The sequence below is a fragment of the Odontesthes bonariensis genome, chromosome 21 (genome assembly GCF_027942865.1).
Source record: "Odontesthes bonariensis isolate fOdoBon6 chromosome 21, fOdoBon6.hap1, whole genome shotgun sequence".
Lineage (NCBI taxonomy): Eukaryota > Metazoa > Chordata > Actinopteri > Atheriniformes > Atherinopsidae > Odontesthes > Odontesthes bonariensis.
This window is the reverse complement of record NC_134526.1, coordinates 7,095,416-7,116,766: the sequence shown is the minus strand read 5'-3', so window position 1 is coordinate 7,116,766 and position 21,351 is coordinate 7,095,416. Positions and strand designations below refer to the sequence as shown.

Here is a 21,351-nt window from a genome sequence, read left to right as displayed (position 1 = left end):
TTTATCTTTTAAAATGGCTCCTGTTTCCCTTTTTTGTGGGCATACGCTAGCTGTCAGTGTTCACACCATGTTTTCTAAGCCACCTGAAGGAGGCAGAGGTAGCAAACATACCAATGTCTAGTACAAGATTCAGCTTTATAGAATATTGTTTCTCATGCCGTCATGTTTCTGGGCATCAGAGCTCTCTTTAGCTAAATGCTAAACTGTATCCACAAGCTGGTAGTTAACTTTGCCTTTCTGCTGATCGGTGGTGGGAAGATAATTCAATTTTTGGGGTGCTGTGTGCCGCCTGCCTGTCAAAATTACACTATTTTCTTGTTTCAATCACCACAAACCACACACAGCGTTGTGGGTGGGCAGAACAGGCCTGGGCTTGGCCATCCTGAAATGGTCAGACGGTTTCTTTCTTATTTTCAATGTTCAATTGTCTGAATTATCGCCTAAGATCCCACAGTTCATGTGGCATTAGCCATTGGCAGACAAATGAATTTACTGTCACTGTTACTGTGTGTTGGCTTTGGGATGTTTTGGTAGGAGGGAAAATAGTTTTTCGTTCCATGGATCTAATCTGATGGATGTAGAAATAAAATGCAATAAATACAAAGAATGAGACAGGTGGCACAATCATCCATCAACTTGTCAACACTGAGACCGACAGGCTGAGACCAGAGAGAAACTGAGAGCATGTAAACGTGATATTTCACATTGTGTTCACATGTCGCTGTCTCTTTGCATTACTGTTAATACATTCTATATTGACAGGAGAAAAAAACTAAGACAGGCACGAGCTAGAGCCAAACAATTAAGTTTTTTTCCCTCCTAAAAGCATATATATACTGTATATATAAATATTTTTTTGTGTTAGTACAAGTACTGAACTTAGGAACCTCTTATGAACCACTGTTTTTCCAAAGAAAGCCACCATGAAGCCACAGTTTAAGTTTGAATCTGAAACTACATGGACCACAATGCAAGTTGTCGTCTCTGCTCTATATTCCAGTGAAATGAAATGCAATGCCTATTATTTTAGTTTTTTGATCACTAGCAGATACTTTGAAAAGCAAAACGGTCCAAAAATCCTTTTGTTTCCCACCACAAAGTGCATGTTAGGAAGAAGCCGTAACGTTTTGGTTTTATCTGCACGTTTGTCCTCTACAAAATAATAAATGACACTTTAGAAATCATTTAGCACTGGCCTGACTTTTCCCGGGTCTGCTGTTGTTTATCTTGCCATGCAGCTGAATTCTTGCAAGATAAGAGATCACGTGAGAAACCCTCTGCCACATCAGATAAGTCAGGCCCACTAATCAAGACAAACAGGCAGCCGTGAATTAGTGGCAAGAGACGCAGCTTGGAAGAAAGGTCAGCAGTTCATCTCCCTTAACGGAAGAATAAATTCGGACAGTGGGCTCCGTCACTATCAGCAGCTGCAAAACAAAACAACCAACCTCTTAACTGCTCCTCCAAGGCAGCACCTCCAGCTCCCCACCGCTCAGGCTTTGTGTTCATTACGCTTCGAATGGGGCACCTGGGCAGAATTAAGCAAAAAAATTTAAAAAATCCTTTAGTTTTCTGCTCCTCTGTGGATCATTTTGAAATGATTCATGTAATGTTTTCACTCGTTTTAAACTGGAGAACAACCTCTCAGTTCAAACGCTGGGGACCTTCAGTTTACCTTGAGCTAGCTGCAGCAGGCTACACTGAGAGATGCGTTCACCACAGCATCGCTTCAGGAAGTTGCATCCATGTCTTGGACAACAGAAAATAAATAATTTGTCTAATCTGTGTGATATTTTCCTCACAGGAGGAAACATTTTTGCATCCCGAGGACGTCCTTGTTAACTCGCCGCTGTTCCTCCTCATAATGCCAAACAGTGACGGTGGCACTATTGGTGAGAGTGGCCACACATGATTTCGGCTTACTGTGCGTAGTCGTGCACACATGACATGGACCTGTTTCTCCTCTATTACTACCCCGTTACTGCCTCAACTTTCACTTCACGCCTCTGTCCTCTCTCATATGACACGATGCACAATGAAGGTGCATCAACCCAGTTAGAAGCAACAACAATGGTGGCAGGTGCTGATAACACACTGGAAAAAATCAAAGTCTTACCAAGTATATTTCTCTCATTTCTAGTCAAAATATCTCATTACACTTAATATAAGATACAACTGCCTAACAAGTACCATTTCAGCCAGATATAGGGACTTGTTGGAAGACGATACATCTTGAAAATCTTGTTAAGTGAAAAAGTCTTGAAAACAAATTGTTTTGAGTCACATATCATATGAAACAAGCTTTTTTTTACATTTGAAGAGGTTTTTAAGCTAATTTCAAGATCACTTTTATCTCAAAAGTCCCACATATCACATCTTATTTCAAGAAATCTTGACGAGCCTATTTTCAGTAGTTCCATTGGCAGATTTATTTAGCTTATTTCAAGCAAAAACGTCTTGTATTTGCTGTTTTTTTACTTATTTTTGGAGGGGCATTTTTTCCAGTGCAGGTCATGTGCCTTCATACTCTCTCTGTCGAAGTAAAGTTATGGTGTGCAGATTTATTTTTGGTTTCTAAAGTGAGTCAAAACACTTTGAATGTAAGTGAAGTACCAAGCAGATAAGTATTTCAGAGTGAAAACTAGGAGCTCTCTTCCACAAAACATCCCCACCTCAGAGCTCAGTGCATCGCTGATACAGAGAGTCTTGCCTTGTGTAATGAGCCTCTGGGGTCTCTGTCTCTGTGACTGGCAGGGCGTAGACGGGCCATCATCCGCCTGCTCTCTGTGAAACACTGTCCCTCTCCACAGGCCTGCACAGTGGGAACAAGCTAATTTAGCCTCAGCTAATTAATGCAGAAAAGCACTTCAATGTCTTGGGAAAAAGCTTCCTGGTGGGAGTCTCAACCTGTCGCCTCAAGCCTCCTCCCTGGGAGCAAAGAGAGCACTTTAAAAAGAAGAATAAAAAGAATCATGATGAGGATTATTGTGTCAAATATCTGGGACAAATATTCCGGTGAATGTAGGTTTTTATAACGGATATCAATCAGTCTGCTTGGGAAAATGTGACTGAAACAAATTTTTGGCTAATAATGTTAGGTCTAGATCAAAGCAGTTTTAATGGACTGAGCCTTGGGGACAAAGTGCATGGTCTACAGCAAAGGAAGAATAAGTCCTTTCAAAGCAATTTTAAATGCAGGCTCTCCAGACACAGAAACTGTCTGTCTGTGGGGTTTTTAACTGAAACTAAAACGCTGTTCTTTTGGTTTAAAACTCTTCTCAAGGATTAAAAAGAAAAGTTTCCACTCAAACCTCAGGCTTTGAGTTGCATTTTATCTCTCCGTCATTAAATTGAACACTAACACACGGAGGTGTTCACAGATGAGTTGTTGAGGTCCAATTTTCACCAAACCAAAAGTTTCAGCTCAGACAACCAGCGCTGACAGAATAACGTCATCGTAGCTCTCCCTGTTCTCAACTTTCTTAACAACATCCCTGGTTGGCCAAGTTGTACGGCCTAATTAAAGCATTGCGGGGGTAGAACAGGGGAAAGCAGCATTGATTAATAACACATTGAATGTGGCACCAGCCTCTGCTCTTATTAGATAGACCATAATCAGGTCAGCAGGTCTCAGCCTGGTGAAAAGTGATATTGAACGCTGTGAATCATCTGATTACAGAGAAATAATCTAATCAAGAATCAGCTATAGCTGACTCTAATAAGGCCAGAAGTGAAGATTAGCTGAGCTTTGAAGGAGATTGTAAAGGTTAATAATTGCTGAGGCGCACCTTTTGTTTGATCTCTGACAAAATGAATAGCTTCTGGATGTCAGTATATTGCTTGTGCTCGCTGCTGACCTCAACATGGGCATTTGTAATTTTCACAGGAAAACATTATAGCTGCATCCAGATGGCTAAAAGCTTCTGGACATCTAAATATTTAACATGCTAGATTGCTTTTTTTGGATTGATATAAGATGTATTGTCCCATTGTAAGTGTCGGTGAAATGACTGCATGTGAAAAGCTGCACCTCCACAGCAGGAATACAGAATCACCCGACAGGGGCCCGGGGTTTCAGATTGTCTCAGTACCAGCGAGCAGACTGGGGCCAAATCAAACTGGCAGGATGCTGCGTTTCACCTTATCTGAAAAAAGATGCTCTTTTGTCGGAGGAAGCTGCCTTGGGATACACTGTGATGACAGTGAATGTAACTGGGAACAGCGGGTGATGGATGCAGTGCGCGACTAGACCTCGTTGTCTGTGTTGTGAAGCAGATGGGCCGACACACTGCTCGACATGGAGTCCCTGGTTTCTCATCTGTTGTCCCAGTCTTTAGAGCCATACAAGCTGAAGGAGAACATTTGGATGCACTCCCGTCACTGTGTGTTGAGGGATTTTTCTGACAAATTCTGGCTGTTATATTGTTTTCCTGAGTAAGTAAGGAAGTAAGGAATGCAATGTATCTGCAGGTCATAAATAATAAAGGTTATTAATGGTTTTTTCTCGCTTGCTGCACATAGAAAGATAAGTAATATATTTTATTTATCCAAGACATCTATAAACAAAAAGTGTGTAATGAAACCTTATTTTGTAGAGTTTAAGTCTCCGCCATCAAACCGTCATGTAGTCTTAAAAACATGAGCCACAGTTGAGGGTAGAAACTGTTAGAAAATCAGGTTTATCTGAGTAAAAACAACCAATAAGAGCCGGGAAGAGTTTCATGTGTGGATGCCAGTTCTACAGCTGCAGTGGGTACTAGTCAGAACTTTTCCTGCAGGGTTTTAGAGGCAAAGCTGAAGCACAGCAGAGAGGGAGTTAGAGACATCATTCGAATTTTCAAATTCACAAGGTTATCAAGATATGCTTTACATGTGAATACGGTGATAACTCACATATAGATTACCTAATCTATATGTGATATAGATTTTATCACAGAGATTTATAGATTTATAGACAATAATCCTCATAGATCATAGATTTATCAGAGATCAAAACAAAATCCTCAAACATCATCAAATTATCCAAGTTTATAAGGTTATAAACTTGGATAATCTGATGATGTTTGAGGATTTTGTTTTTCAAAGATGGCCAGGTATGAGGTGCTCCAACTATTAGCAGGGCGAGCATGGTCCCACTGGGACTGGGTGCAGGGTTAAGATGTAGGACGATGTTAGGAATATTAATAAGAATACTGTCTGAAATTCAAAAGCATAGGGCATTTAATCATGTTGCAACAAGGGAACATCTACAGACAGAGGCTGTGATGCAAATGCTCCAAGATACTAAGTTCTAAACAAGCTTGTCTGGGGACAACAGACGGAGGTTTGCATTTTTATACGAGTCATGAGACATTCAGGGGGCTGCACGCTGGCTGGTTCATGATTAGCACCGTCGCCTCACAGCAAGAGGGTTCCAGGCTCAACTCCCGGCTGGGGCCTTTCTGTGTGGAGTCTGCACGTTCTCCCCGTGTATGCGTGGGTTCTCTCCGGGTACTCCGGCTTTCTCCCACCCCCCAAAAACATGCATGTTAGGTTAATTGGTGACTGTAAAATTGACCCTGGGAGTGAGTGTGAGCGTGGATGTTTGTGTGTCTCGTTTGTCTCTGTGTGGCCCTGTGATGGACTGGCCACCTGTCCAGGGTGCACCCCGCCTCTCGCCCAATGACAGCTGGGATAGGCTCCAACCCCTCCAAAATTTTGATTAAGCGGGTTTAGAAAATGGATGGAAGCATGAGACGATCAGCCCAGGCAGAAGGGAATATTTCATGACTACAGCTAAATGTATATCTGCATTCCTGGCCCTATGATTTTGTGGGCTTAGTAATGATCACGATTAAACTGCTGCAGATTAATTAAAATCTCATCACCTCTGTCAGCAGGCGGGTTGTGTGATCAAATGCATCCCACTGCCTTACTACTGGATTACCCACAAGGCCACCGTCTTACAGAGATTTCCCTTTGTACGGTTCTTCACAAAGAATTCATTTTTTATTCTTTTGTCTCCTGAAACAAGTGCTTTGGTTAACAAAAAAAAAGGCCCAATTGTATTGTGCTGCATTGAGAAAGGCATTAACCAACCATTCCACTTCTTTTCTCACCTGCAGCTGACCTACCTGCCTCCCCCGTGGGGAGAGTGTGAGTCCAAAGCACTGAAGTCAGGCTTTTTCCAGGTCTACAGCGTAACCGCCTGCAGGATCGACTGCGAGACACGCTACATCGTGGAAAACTGCAACTGCAGGATGGTGCACATGCCCGGTAAATACCACTGCTATTCTTTTGACATACATCAGTGAGAGTTTTCAACAACGTAGCAGTATTTTATGAGGGACTAAACAGCAATGACAAGTCGGTGTTGGCATTTTAAAAAGCCCCAGGATTACAGTAGGTGTCTTAACTGTGAAAAAAGTGCTGTTTCTAACAAATTGTTTAATTCATCCTCGTGTCCACACTTTGTTTGTCGAGTTTCTCCATGTAGTTAACATTTAATCCCCGCCCGTAAGTCGACACCTCTTCTGACGTGCATTATTTAAACCCTTCCCAGGAGATGCATCGTACTGCACACCTGAGCAGTACAAAGACTGTGCTGAGCCTGCCCTGGGTAAGTCAGCAGGGACCTACACACTCCTGAACAGCAGTCAAGATGATACACATTTAATGTACGCATATGGTTTACATATGATTAATACCTCAGGAAAGGATGTGGGTTATATTTCTATCTGTGGACACAGTATTAAAGCTAAATCTGCTGAATTCTGAGATGGGGATTTATACTGTTTACATACTGCAGAAAAACCGTGAGCATGTGTTACAGTGTCATCAAATCTTAAACTTATTACGTCAGCCCTGCAGTCAGTCAACCTGTCCATGAATAAAGGTGCACACGTTCCAGTGTATGGGTCACAATTTATTATTGATTTATCAAGAGGAAGCATCTTAATAATTCCGCTTGCATGTGAAGTGCTCATTAAGTGTGTAAGCAGCGTCAGATCCAGCAGGGACAGCAGTGTTATAGTTCAGTTTAATGCATGGATAACCATACAGATAAGTGCAGGATTTTTCCACAGACATGTAAAAGGTTTTGCAGCCTTTGCTCGTTCCCTCAGGTTCAGGATTTCGTCTAAACTTTTGATTGAATGCGTTCCAGCGGTTTGAAATAACGTTTTTTTTCTTTTGACTACCTATGAAACAGCTTTCACCTCGGTGTAATGTTTTACCGTTTACTCCAGAGGCTCATTAAAGTCATATAATGTTTTTTTATTTTTCATTTTATGGAAATTCAATTTCCTAAGAAGCATTTGAAGTCATGGTTTTAGCCTTGAAAGGCAGCAGGATCATGAGGAGGTATTTTATCACGTTTCCTGCATTCAATCATAAATTCAAGGGGCACAACAAGGGCTCGGGAATATGCACCAGACCACAGGCAAGGTGCACATGAGGTGTGTTGTCAAGTTATGGAAATACGGATAGATTTTTTACCCAAAATACTGAAATTTTGATGGTAATTGCGCTTCTCCAAACCACACATAATAACTAAGCATGAAATAAAATACAATCCCCGAAAACACTGGGATGCTGTGCAAATAATGTGTAAATAAAAACACAGTGACATGACTTGATCTCTTTAACAAATATTTCATTCACTGTAGAAGATAGAAACATGCGTCAAATGCTGAAAATGATACAATTTACTATTAATACCCTACTATACTTTAAAGATATTAGCCCATCTTGGATTTGATGGCAGCGATAAATCTAAAAAAGTTGGGAGACATGGAAATCACTGCAGAGACTCAGCAACACTTCCAGAAGTCGTATTCTGTGAGCAGAGTTCATCGTGCAGATGATAGAGCTGAAGAAGCCATATGTGAACAAGATGCAGAAACACACCCTTTTCTGGATTAAAGCTCATTTGAAATGAACTGAGGCGAAGTGGAAAACTGTGGTGGGATGCATCGAGATTTGAATTTCTTGGATTTTTGAGATCATGGGCGTGAAAAAGGAGAGGGACCAGCTTGTTAACAGTGCTCTGTTCAAAAATCTGATGGTATGGGGGTGCATTAGTGCCTTTGGAACTGGCCTTTTGCACATCTGGAAAAGGCATCATCAATGCCGAAAGGTATAAACTGGTTTAGAGCCACTTTCAAACAACTTTTTCAGGGAAGACTCTGCATATTTAGCAAGACATTGCCAAACTGCATGCTGCATATACAACAGCATGGCTTCGTAAATCAAAATCAAATCAAATTTATTTGTAAAGCACTTTCATGTACAAAACAATTCAAAGTGCTTCACATAAAATAAAAGCATTGCAGCAGGGAGAGTAAGAAGCATTAAAAATACATAAAATAATATAAAGAGAAACAAATAAAATAATTTAAATGAATTTAAAAACAAGCAACAGTCCAGGTAAGTTCAAAGATATCGTGCAGATTTCATGCATAGACACATGAGAAAATAAATGTTTTTAACCTGGATTTAAAAATGTCTCCATTTGGTGAAAGTTTAATCTCCACTGGCAGTTTGTTCCACTTGTTTGCAGCATAACAGCTAAATGCTGCTTCTCCATGTTTAGTCATAGAAGAAGAGCTACTGGATTTATTAACATCTTACACAGCATTTCAGTTTTAGGGGTGAATTGAAACTTTAATACATCAGTGTTGTGCTGCAGTGGTCCAAATGGTCCCTGCTCCCTTTAAGATGGATCTCTTTCATGGGAAAAAATATGACGATGGCTCAGACCCCCAAATCCTCTCTAAGGCCTAATCGCTAAACCCTCACAGACTTAATCGATGTCACAGCTGTCGTGTGTGAGTGGGAGTTCATGAGGGCTCCAAATGGTACAAAAAGGAGACATGGTTCAGAATTTTGTGATGGGAAAAATAACAAAGCTCCACCAGATACTTAGAAAACGAAAGCCTCCAGCATGAAGGAATGTCACGAACAGCCTGGAGAGCCAAGAACAAAATGAATCCTATTGCTGGCATTTGATCCTCAACTCTATGAAGGAGCAGTGGTCAGATGGTTACAATTACAGGAAAAATCTAAGCTGTCTGGCTCTTTGTTGTTGATGGGGAAGGAAGACCTCCAATTTTACAGTTTAGTGTTGACAACAGTAAAAAGGCAGTAAGAGCCTTTATGCTCCTGACGTTACGATTGGTAGTTGGACTGAGACTAGAGATTGTCTTTAAGGCAGATGGATAAAAGTACCAGCAACAAAGTGGCAAGAAAGCTATCAGCAAATTATCCTCAAGGACAACAGTAGTCTAGCAAAGGGCAGGTGTAAATGGGCTTGAATGATGACTGAGTTAACTGATTTGGAAATGGAAGAGAGACGCATGAGTGGGTGGGGTGAGTCAGCCTGGAGGAGGATGGCAGGGAAAATGGATGGGACCTGGGACGGTTCGGATGCGGCTGAAGGGAGGAAACACCAGGCAGGGAGGGAGGGAATCGTGACATCTGCAGAAGTTCTTTTCCAAAAAAGTTAACTCACCTGCAGAAAAAGATTATTTGAATTATTTACAACCTGAACAAGATTAAATAAATCCTGCTGAGCCTGTCTTTTTGATACCTCAGCAGTTACAAGTGATAATGGATAACCCTCGCATTATTCGCTTTGTGAAGATGGAGAACATGTCACTGGGTGGCCAAATGCTGCCAACCAAGATGTTAATGTTAATCCCAGGCTTAGAAAAACTTCCATTTGTCCTTGGATGAGAGTAACTCCAGCTGTGCAGCAATGACTCATGAGTGTGGTCAGGGCCTCATGAGTGGGACTCATTTCCAGCCCTGGAGTTTCATGCATCAGACCGGCCCACTTTAGATCACAACCTGTCATTAAAATCATGTAATTATAACCTTACATGTTAAAGGCGGGGTAGGGGATCTTTTTCTGGAACATTTTTTTACATATTGCTTGAAATACTCTTCACACCCCCATTGCAACCAATTAATTAAAAGTTTTGACACAAATATGAAAAGTTTTAGTGGCCTCTAGAACGTACAATCTAGGAAAAACAGTATCCAATCATACTGAACGGACCGTTAACGATGATTGGATTCTATCAAACTGCAATCTGCCCCCCCCCCGTGCGCGTACCCTGCTCCGTGAACGAATTACGTGCCCAGAAGCTTGACAGGAAGCTAAACTAGAGCCAGCTTGGCTAGCACCTAGCATTATTAAATGTATAGTTCGCATAAACTAAATACTAAATACGGCAACGATCGATGCTTGCTGTCAGAACAGCGCTCGTGCACCTTCGTGCTCGTGCGCGTTCATGTACTCTAGAGGCGTGCCTTCGGGGGGAAAGTGAAGAAAAGGGTTGGGACTTTTTACCGGTGTATTTTCAAAATGCAGCTTCGCTGGACTCAAAATCCAGGATCTCCTACCCTACCTTTAAGTCTACAATAGCGCACTGTTCTGTAAAGCCTTGTGATTTAGTGTATTTTTCTAAAATATTAAAAATGGTCCTAATTCTCAGCACCAATATCCCCTTTTTACAAAGCCTTCTGATCAATTCAGGTCAGTTTCATTAATGTAGCGCTGAACCATCGATCATCTCAGGGCCCTTTTCATATAGAGCAGGTCTACACCATACTTTTCATGATATTAATTCTAATAATATTCACTCAGTGAGTAATCCTACCTGCCCTCTCTGGACTTGTGGGCTCATGGCTGGTGCATCTTCTGACTCTGAGGGGCTACAAGACAAAGTTTCCCAGTTATGTGGCGTCGCATCATACTTTTACTTAAACCATGTAACGTTGTGATATATGCCACAACGCCACACAATTCATTGAGTTGATAATTAATGAACTTGAACAGTGGTTTGCAGGCAGAGTTCAACATATTGCCTCACCCGTTTCATCGTCCTCATCTGACATTACAAACCGCAAGCTCGTTTTCCTGAAAAAGTTGCATATTTAGCTGCGTCTGATTCCAGAGATTTCCTCTTTATAATCATGGCCTTCTCCGCTGATGCAGTGAACTGACGTGTTACGTCAAACAAACAAAAAAAAAGACCAGGGACAGCGGTAGCAGCGTACATAATCAACCCACTGCCATGCCTGAACACCGGCCCTTGCGGCCCCAACATCACATCACCGAAAATTATGGAAAACTGTGTCCTGTTGAAGATGTAGTTTTACCTTAAAAAAAACCAACATCAGCTCAGCACAGCGATTTAACTGGATGATGTGTACCGTGTACTGAAGACACTTTCTGGTTAGCTGTTACCTTTTCAGTACTAAAACTAGGGCTGGGCGAGTTAACTCGTTATTGTCGGGTTAACTCATCGATTATTTAACGCCGATAAATATTTTATCGCGCTTTAGCGCAGGTTTTATTGTTAATTTTATTATTGTAAAAGTCTGTTGCTCACAGGCTTTTATTTTGTAAAAGTCTGTTGCTGTCTGCTGCGGAAACGGAAAAGAAAGTAATCGGCGGATCCACCAAAACATGGAGAAGGGTACGGAACTTTTACTCGGCCATTTTCATTTTAAAGTTCTTCCAGACGGCGGAGTCGACAGAACCAAAGTCATCTGTAAACTCTGCCAAGTTGAATTGTCTTCTCAGCGTAGTAGTTCCAGTCTAAAATATCACTTAAAGGCAAAACACACAACTGATAGCAGCAAGTCATTCAAGGAAACAGACAGTGGAGCGAGGCTTCTACATAAAAACTACAGAAAGATGCTGATGTTAAAAGTGTGTTTGCACAACAAATGTTATGGCACTTTCATTCATATGGCAGCACATTTAAAATAAAACTAAATGCTAAAAGCTATACACTACTTTTGGATTCATTTTTGGATTTTGCGTACAAATGCGATTAATCGTGATTAATCAGGGAAATCATGTGATTAATTAGATTAAACATTTTAATCGTTGCCCAGCCCTAACTAAAACATAATAAATGAAAAGCTGACATACCTAAAAAAAGGATTTAACCCCCAAAAGAGGGGAAATACGGGTTTAAAGAATTCAGAATGTTTTCCTCAGGTGGTAGACATTTTTTTAAATTAATTAATTAGTAAGAAATTTGCATAACTTTAGTAAATATTCTGGTACAGTCATTCGATAAAGAATAGCTTTCATGATACTGATACTAAATAAAAGCTGCTCATCAGTGAAAACAGACAAATAATCCTGAGTGATGTGTAACCTTTATCAATGTCAGCGAATGTCGCAGCAAAATTGTTGCAACTTTCTCTCTGCTCAGCCAAGCGATTTGGTAAATGTATTTCTGGAAAGCCAGAAAGGAGCAAAAAAACAAAATTGTAGCCAAGGGCAACAAAACCTTCAGGCAATCAGCATCAAGGCTGCAGACTCCCACGCCATGAGGGCATTCAGCGTAACTCAATGTGTCATTAATGTGCACTCAAAAACACAAGTTACAGTGTGTGATGCAGGAGCACAGAAGGCTTCCGTGCATATTCCAGGCAGCTCTTTTCATGTAATTGGCTTCCTTTTTGGAACTGTAAAACCCATTCAATCCCAACACACACACACACACACACACACACACACACACACACAAACACTTACATGGCTTGGATCATGATATGTGAATTAATTCTTGTCCAAACCCCAAGTGCCAATTTGCTTTACCCACCAGAGGTTTCACATGCCAAAGTTTGATTTGGTTTTCCCTCTCTGTAACTGTGTCAAGTTTTGGAAATAGATCTGATTTTTGCTACATCTCTACCACCAGAACATCTTGCTTTTCTCCTTTTTTTAGCCTTTGCAGAAACACTGGAACTTGCAGTTTTGTGTTGACCTACCTCTGCCAAACCTGTGGTATAAAAGGGATTATTTTTTGTATTGTTCAATTACTAATAACACATACAACAGTATGAAACATATCTGGAGGAAATGTATATGTTTTCAGCTCTTTTGAGATTTAACTGTGCGATAGAAAAAAGATGGACACGGGTGAGAGGCTTAGACATGGAAATCAATCATTTAAATGCATGAGGCCTTGCTCTCATGAATCCAATAACAACTCATTTGAATGAAAATAAGAAACCACTGTGAAGCAATATTGAATTTCCACTCACAATTACGTGACTGTGGCCCCGCCAGCTATTAGTGCACCATGGGGGCTTTTTCCCCCCCTGCTCGGTGATCTGCAGGTCTGCCACAGAGCTGCTTAAACGGGAAACAAGCATTATTTCTTTCTTTTCCTTTCTAAGAGTAATGAGTGAAAGAACAGGATTACGAACAAGATTTTTTTTTAAGTAAAGAGGTTTTTGATAATGAGATTTCTTTATCCAGACTTTAAGGAAGTGATTTGTGAGCAGCCTCGGTGCTGAGGAGACTTTCCACTGAGCTATATCTGACAGGCTCGCGTCGCTTGACATTACCATCACCACCGCCGGAGAGTTGGTGTTACGTTGGAGGCTGTGGGCTTCGCACGAAATCATCCAGTGCACTCAAGTTTGATTTTTTTTTTTCATGAAACTGCCAAAGCAGAGCCTTGAATAGAGTCTTCTGCAGCGGAAGTCTGTCGCTGCCAGGGTGAGGGCTGTTTCACCGATGCTGCTGGAGGGCATGTTTGTTTTGCTGCTTTACATTCTCTGCTCTGCTCTGTGACACTGACAATGACTTATGCTGTCGTGGGGGCCTCTGCGGAGTAAACAGCCACGTGACCTGAGACGCTGTGTAAATGGGGCCGTGTTTGCAGTCACATTTGCTATTCTCCACGCCTGTCTTTTCATGTGCAGCCTTTGATTTCAGTAGAATCACACAAAAAAGGCCAAAGGCGCTCAGCTATTTAAGGCTACACAAGCACAATCGTGCAGATTGTTTAAGTCTGAATGTGAACATTTTACTTGTTCATCAGTGTTGGAAAAACAATTGATGCACACCTGAAACTGCCTAATTAAAAATAATTATTGTAGCTGAAGTGGCTATCTTTTTTAAGCTAAGTTCGGTTCTAATTCTCTGTTCTGCCCCATTTGTTGATGAAAAATAAATAAATAATGTGATTAGTGTTATTAGCTTTTATTATAATCAGGCATTTGTAATCAGTTATATAATTCTTTAATGGGTTTTTATTATTGTAAAGTCATGATTTAGTGTTTGAAGTGTCACAAAAGAGTTCAGTCTGACTTATTTAGATGTCTAACCAACAACTAAAGTCCCAAAAATGTTGAGTTTTTAGTTTTGTAGAGAGAAATGTTCTGTCTTTGCATTTGAAAAACAGGAAGCACTGAAAATACCAGGATGCTGGAGAGAAGAGTCTTTATCATAGATAGTGAAGAGTGTTTGGGAGTTTGTCCATCCAGTCTTCATGTGTTTTGTGGACATAGGAAAGACTTGACCAGCCCCTTTGTTAAAGGGTATTCGGTTACTTTACAACCACAGTGATTGGAGCATTGGACTCCACCAGGGTTGCTGTTCAAAACCTTTTATGGTGCAGCGTCGGAGTGCCAAGCTTAGAATGGCACCTTTGCTGGAGGGAGAATTAGCTTGAGACTGTGTTCCTCAGTTGGTAAATAAGGCTGACTGGGAGTGAGTTGTGGCCTCAAGTTGAGGAGTTCCTCAGACTCTTGTTCACAAGTGGGAGTAGAATGCAGTGGGAAAGTGACAGGCGTACCGGGCCAGCATCTGTAGCGATGTGGAAGTTATACCGAGTTATTGTGGTGAATAAAGAACTGAGCTCTGAGGCGAAGCTGTCAGTTTAACAGTCTCTTGACGTCTCAACCCTCACCTGTGGTCATGAGTTGTGGGTAGTGACTGACATAATGAGGATCTCAACACAATTGGTGGAAATTAGCTTCTTTTGAAAGGGGCTTGTGCTCACATTTAGGGACGGGGTGAGTAGCTTGGTCATTCAGGATGGATTTGAAGTAGAGCTACTCTACGATGTAGAGCAGAGCCAGTTAAGGTGGTTTGGACAGTTGTTCTGGATGCCTTCCAGACGCCTCCAAGGGGAAATTTTTCAGACCAGGAGGAGAAATCAGGGAAACCCAGAACCCGCTGGAGAGATGATATCTTTTGTCTGGTTCGGGAATGCTTCAGTGTCCTTTTGGAAGAACTGGAGGAGAAATCTGGGGAGAAGAAAGTCTGGGGAGAGGAAAGTCTGGTGAGAGGAAAGTCTGGGGAGAGGAAAGTCTGGGGAGAGGAAAGTCTGGGGAGAAGAAAGTCTGGGGAGAAGAAAGTCTGGGGAGAGGAAAGTCTGGGGAGAAGAAAGTCTGGGGAGAGGAAAGTCTGGGGAGAAGAAAGTCTGGGGAGAGGAAAGTCTGGGGAGAGGAAAGTCTGGGGAGAAGAAAGTCTGGGGAGAGGAAAGTCTGGGGAGAGGAAAGTCTGGGGAGAGGAAAGTCTGGGGAGAAGAAAGTCTGGGGAGAGGAAAGTCTGGGGATCTTGGCTCAGATGCCAGATTAGTTGTAGAAGTACTGAATATTTGGCATATTTATAAAAACAAAACAAAAAAAGATCATAATGTTCCGTCTCTCATCTAATTAATCAATTATTGGAAAATGTTTAAAGTAATGGTAGTTTATTTCATTTTCAAAAATGTTAAAATGTCTAAATATTAACTCATGACTTTTGTTTCTTCATCATATCTTTACAGTCTCGCCTATTCTGCGCTCTTGGTGTACTTATACAACTTTAGATTAATATATCAACTGTTAGAGTTGCAGGTTGCTCTCCTCCTGGCCCTTTTTATTGCATTTTATTATCATTCTTTGGCAGAGGTCCTTTGAATAAAAAAGGTTATATTTTCACGGTCCAGATAATTGTCTCGGGGGGGGGAGGCCTACATCAAACTCGCACATTGTCAGCAGAATATTCATGACCACATCAGGAGCTCTGCATCCTATTCAATAATGCAACACTTAATGGAAAACAAAGAAAAAAACCAAGCAGGTACAGATGAGCCAATTCATTTACTGCCATTAAACTGGATGTGTCAATGTGATTGAGACTGTGAAAGCTAAAGATTTTTCCCCTCTTCCCATCATCCTCATCCCATCGTCCCTACGTCACGTTGCATTTCCCCACCTAAATTTTCCATTGACGCATCTGTATAAAGCTAAACTGTCTTCTGTGGAGAGCAGCAACTGCATCTGCAGGACGCCATGCAACATGACCCGCTACAGCAAAGAGTTATCCATGGTCAAAATCCCCAGCAAGACCTCAGCACGCTACCTGCAGAAGAAGTTCAACAAGTCGGAGAAGTACATCACGTGAGTAGACTGTATCTGCTGTCCTATTGGCTTCAGCTCTGAATTAGCTAATCAGCTCAACTTTAATGCAGCTTATTTAGCTAATCAAAAGGTGTAATACATGAAAATGTGTCTTTTATAATTGGATTTCTTTTTTTCCCTGATGTTTTTGGTTAAAACTATGTACAGCTTCTTAATACATTTGTCTTATCTTTCCAAATGAAATATGATAAAACCAGAGAATATTTGAGATTATGCAGCATCTGCCCTCCATTCACGCTAATCACTGATCCAATCCAAGGTTTTCATGACTATCTTGATTGATTGCAGTGTTGTATGCATCTGAGTAAAGACTAATCTTCTGAAAATAGACATGTGTTCAGGTGACCTTTATTTCATCGTATTATTTTTCCTACCATACTGAGAAACCTCAGACTCAGTCAGACTTCCTGTTTAACTGATGAGCCGAACGTCCACTTTTACTGCCCACATTGTTTCTATCGACCCTTAATCAAAGCCCTAAATATTTGGAGGTTTTGATTGGCTGCGGCAGCCTGAGCCGCTGCTACCGGCGCGCTCTCCTCCTACACAGTGGGAGACGGCCGCTGATTGTCTTTCTTGTCAAGTGATGAGCTGAAGTGGGATTGGTTAGGATAAAGGACCATTTTTACCTTTTGCAGGGACAATATCTTGGTGCTGGATGTGTTCTTCGAAGCTTTGAACTACGAGACCATCGAGCAAAAGAAGGCGTATGAGGTGGCAGGCTTGCTTGGTAGGTTTACTTTAGTAAATCTGATGTTTGTCATCGATATTTTGCTGTTGATTTATAAAAGGAAATGGCTGCTCTGACTTATATGAGCTAATTCTAAGTCTTCTTTACAATATGACTGATGAAATTGTTTCCCTTTGCTCACAGCAAACTCAGTATAACAGCTTTTTCTGTTCCTTAAAGGGATAGTTTGCCTCTTTTGACATGAAGCTGTATGACATCCCATGTTAGCAATCTCATTTATGAACATTTTCTCCCGCTACAGTGCAGTAGCTCCTGGAACTGCCATGAGGTCACTTTGACTTCTCACCACTGCAGACTTTACAATTGCAAATGACAAAATCTCTTACTGAAATGTTTGGTTATCTTTTTTCAGTAGCATGTACAAATGGATGAAGCAACATAATATCAGACAGGTGCTGCAGTCATGCACATTATGACAAACATAATGGGGGGTTTTGCACATTAAAGCCTACATGTAAACCTTATCTAGCAGAAACGTCACAATAATTGTTCACCAGACGTGTTTTCAGCTTATTCAAATCACTGACCTCCGACTCTGAAGTAAGCGCTGATGAGATCCTCTGAGAGTGAGGTGCCAAAGACGCCAAACTAAAACAGCTAAATTTGTTAAGTGATCTTTAGACTAAGCAATAAAGCCTTCAAACAGGCCTACAGAGACCCAATAAAGTAAAGGGTTTTGGCTCATGCTCAGCAATGCCGCTCCATTCACAGACCACTGCCGGTGTCGGTTCAGTCTGTGAAATTCTTTTTTCCCCTTTCTGTGATAACTTTCAGGAGTAATAAATCAACTGCAGTGTGATGTTTTTTTGCCAACTTCAAACTCCAGCTCTGTCTCTGTAGGGCTGCCTGGGTCACAGTTATTCATTTCACCTAAAGCAGCAGGCCTCTTGCAGTTTTTATCACCAGGCTGTTCCAGACTGAAAAACAATCTGTCTGTCTGTGCATGTCATCTTATGTTGCAAGTTTTTTCCAGGAACAAAAGAAAACTCTTTGCCTTATCTTTTTCTGACTGTTATTATGTCTTTTTACAGGTGATATTGGAGGTCAGATGGGTTTATTCATTGGAGCCAGCATCCTCACTATCTTAGAGCTGTTTGACTATGCTTATGAGGTCAGTCTCAAGTGGCAGATTCTCCCAAACTGCATTTTTATTTTGCTTTATTTCAATGTGCATTTTAGATGTGCCTACAAGCCTATGAATACCTGCCGAATGGTAAAAGATAGAAAACGTGCATATATTTGCATTCATTTTGCAGTTTGGATGAAAACACAGCTGCAGTATTTGTGGCAATAAACCACAGTGACTTTTTTTTTGTTTGTGGGGAGAAAAAAAAAAAAAAAAAAAGCAGGGAGCATAACAACAGCTGATAACAGACACAATATCTCTGATGCGAAAGCGTGAGAGATGCTGCAGAGCTGGCTGAAAAGAAGGGCTGTGTGATCCTACTTTTCCATTACCTTCTCTTCACTGTATGCTTCTTTTAAGAGCATCTTGTGCTGCTTTCAGCTCCACACGCTTCTGATAAGCACATAATAGTCTTTGCCTCCCTTTGGGTTTCAAAAATGTAGAGGAAAAAAAAACATTTTCATGATATTTCTGTGCTTTTATCCACTTATAACGGAGTAATCGGGATAAGAAACCTTCACATTGTTCACTAAGCAGCTACCATTGGGAGCTTTTGTGCTGAAAAGATTGTAATGGGTTTTATTTGCCTTAATCCCCACGTAATAATCTTAATTATCTGAACTTTGCTGCCAAATGTCTTTTTACTGTTGATAATCACAAGAAGAAACACTTATTTTACTAGATGAATGAAGGCTTTCTGACTTGATCTGCAGGTGGTGAAAGACCGATTGCTGGACCTACTGAGCAGAGAGGAGGAGGAAGAGAGTCACGGAGAAGATGTGGTGAGAGCTTTCTTTGACTCTTTTCTTGTCCGTCTTCTTTATTGAAAGCATGATTTCTTTCTTTCCGATCATACACATCGGGAGCTCATCCAGTTCCTGTGCAAGTGTGCAGAAAGATGGCCCTATAAATGTGTATCTGAGAGCTCAAACTTCTTTCTAGCCCTAACTTTTTTATTGTTCTCCTCTTCTTTATTGTGAGAATGCTTTGAGGCATTGTCACTATTAAGTTCCTGTTTCTCTTTATTATTATTATTCTGCCAGTTTTCGGCACCTAACTACTCCTGCATACTTTCAGCTATTTCTACAATTTTGGTATCAAAACGTTCGGCTCTTTCAGCAGATTCCTCCTTTCATTTTTGGTGTTTTTAACTTTTACACTTTTTAAGATATTCAACTGTTATTCAAATTTTCCCGTCATTCAAATGAATGGAAACTGCTTTCAGCTCTTCCAAATCATCTTCCTCTTTCCAACCTAACTATTTCTGCATGCTTTCAGCTAGAGACACCATTCAAACTTTAAATGGGTCACAAGACATTCAGCTATTACCAATTGTTTCAGCTTTTTCAAATCTTCAGTCAATTTTGAAATATGACAGTTTAAAAAACATGAACATTTTGCTCCTTCTTGATTTTCATGAATGAGCACACAGTTGAGTGCGTGCTGATAAGTTTCAAATTTTTCAAACATATTCCTCTAACTTTCATACAGTTGAACTTGGAGAAACAATTTATACCTTAAAATGTAGGACAAAATGTCCTCTTTCAGCCAATGTAACTACTAAAGAGCTCACATTTACAGAATTTCAGCTGTGAGCCTTGAACCGAGATCAACCTCTCAAATTCTCTGACTAACTCCAATGTTAAGTTTGGTAGTACGCAAAAAGAAAAATCACAAAATTCCTTCAACCAAAACCTCAGCAACAGTTTTTACTGCTAAAATTGAACTATTTTCAGCTCTTTTAGCACGGTCAGCTATCCCCATTCAGCTCAAAAGCATTCTCACTGCTGTTTCGCAGGAACAAGCTCTTTCTAGTTCACTTTGAAATGACACAAAAGTGTCATCTTCAACTCTGCTTCTGCTCACAAACTGCTGACTCCAGGAGAAAGTTTGAGGAGTGATCAAACTTTCGCTTCTCAACGCGTCTCACAGACTTCTGCTTGTGCGTTTGCTCTCGCTTTGCACTTTGTAGCTTACAACCTCTGGGTTTTTTTTTTTTTTCTTCCCAGAGTTCTTGTGACCCGGTGGCAAACCACACCGAGTCCATCAGCCACACGGTGACGGTCCCCCTGCAGACGACTCTGGGCACCCTGGAGGAGATTGCCTGCTGAAGCCCTCCCCCATCCCCGTCAGAGCCACACACATCCAGCAGCTGCCTGCACCAGGTTGCGCTACACTTCCTTTGTTACGGCATCCTGCCAGACCCTAACGGGGGAGGGAAGGAGACAAGGACAAGCGCAGGGGTTGGTCTGAGGACAGTGCTGAAGCTCTGTCACACCCCTCTGACTGAGGCACTAATGGGGATTAAGGAGCTGTCAGCTGAACTTATCAGGACTCTCTGTCAACCTGCACTGCACTCTGGTGGGAGGGCAGCCTCTGCTGTGCCAGACCTTCGGTGGGGTCTCCACATATACGCACACAAAAAAAATCAAATCTGAGACCGGGTGGGGCGACTGCCTATGAAGGAGGTTCATCCCTGTGCAGTGCATCTATGTAATAAACACATTCATATGTCACTCACTGCCAAATTAACTGTACAAAACTGGTCTCAAACTGCATGTGTCGACCTATCTTGCTCTCTTTGCTGATGCATACGCTGGACTCCAGTGTTGCTTTACTGTACATGTGTGCCATTTGTCTCCGCCTGGCCTGCAACAAGGTTCCCAGGTGAGATATCAACCTTCGAATGTACAGATTGAAAGACCTTGTTTTCCGCTGATCAGTCGGTGAAAATATATATTTCTTAGTGAACTATCAGGAGGGTAGCAGGGTTCAGCGGCTAATAAGCATTTCTTAGAGGAAACAAACACCTGATTGTTTTCCTTATTTAACAGGAAAAAAAAAAGAAAAGAGTGAAATCTGATTTGCTTTTGCATTTTTTACCACCAGCTATTTTAAGGTTAATCACTCATCACAGGCATCTTTAAAGGGGCGTCATACCCTAACAGTTAATTTCTGATCATTAAGTACTGACCTCCAGCTGCTGCTCCCCACCTGAGCACCCGGATAAATGAGATGGAGTCTACAAACAACAAGTTATCTACACATCATTTCATTAAGAGAACGTCGGGTTATTTCAAATGGCTTTCACCATTTATTCAAGGATTCTTCATTTTGTCCTCCATCAAAAGAAATCGCTCGGCCTGACGATTCTAAATCATCTTAAAGATTATAAAATGACTACAAAAGCATCCCAAACAGACAGGATATACATAATGTTTTCAGACACTGGGTCTGCTGTGTTGTGCTGTAAATAATTGTGTTT

General features: G+C 41.2%; 1 protein-coding gene across 2 annotated transcripts in view; it reads left to right on the top strand.

The window, feature by feature from the left end:
• asic2 (acid-sensing (proton-gated) ion channel 2) overlaps positions 1–21,141 on the top strand; it is a 407,082-nt gene extending 385,941 nt beyond the window's left edge. For both annotated transcript variants that reach the window (XM_075454712.1, XM_075454711.1), the window contains 7 exons: positions 6,105–6,255; positions 6,542–6,598; positions 16,035–16,188; positions 16,848–16,939; positions 17,992–18,071; positions 18,800–18,868; positions 20,096–21,141. In XM_075454712.1, coding sequence (XP_075310827.1) covers positions 6,105–6,255; positions 6,542–6,598; positions 16,035–16,188; positions 16,848–16,939; positions 17,992–18,071; positions 18,800–18,868; positions 20,096–20,197 — 705 coding nt within the window. In that variant the 3' untranslated portion in view covers positions 20,198–21,141. The remainder of the gene's footprint in view (positions 1–6,104; positions 6,256–6,541; positions 6,599–16,034; positions 16,189–16,847; positions 16,940–17,991; positions 18,072–18,799; positions 18,869–20,095) is intronic.
• The last annotated feature ends 210 nt before the right edge of the window (positions 21,142–21,351 follow it).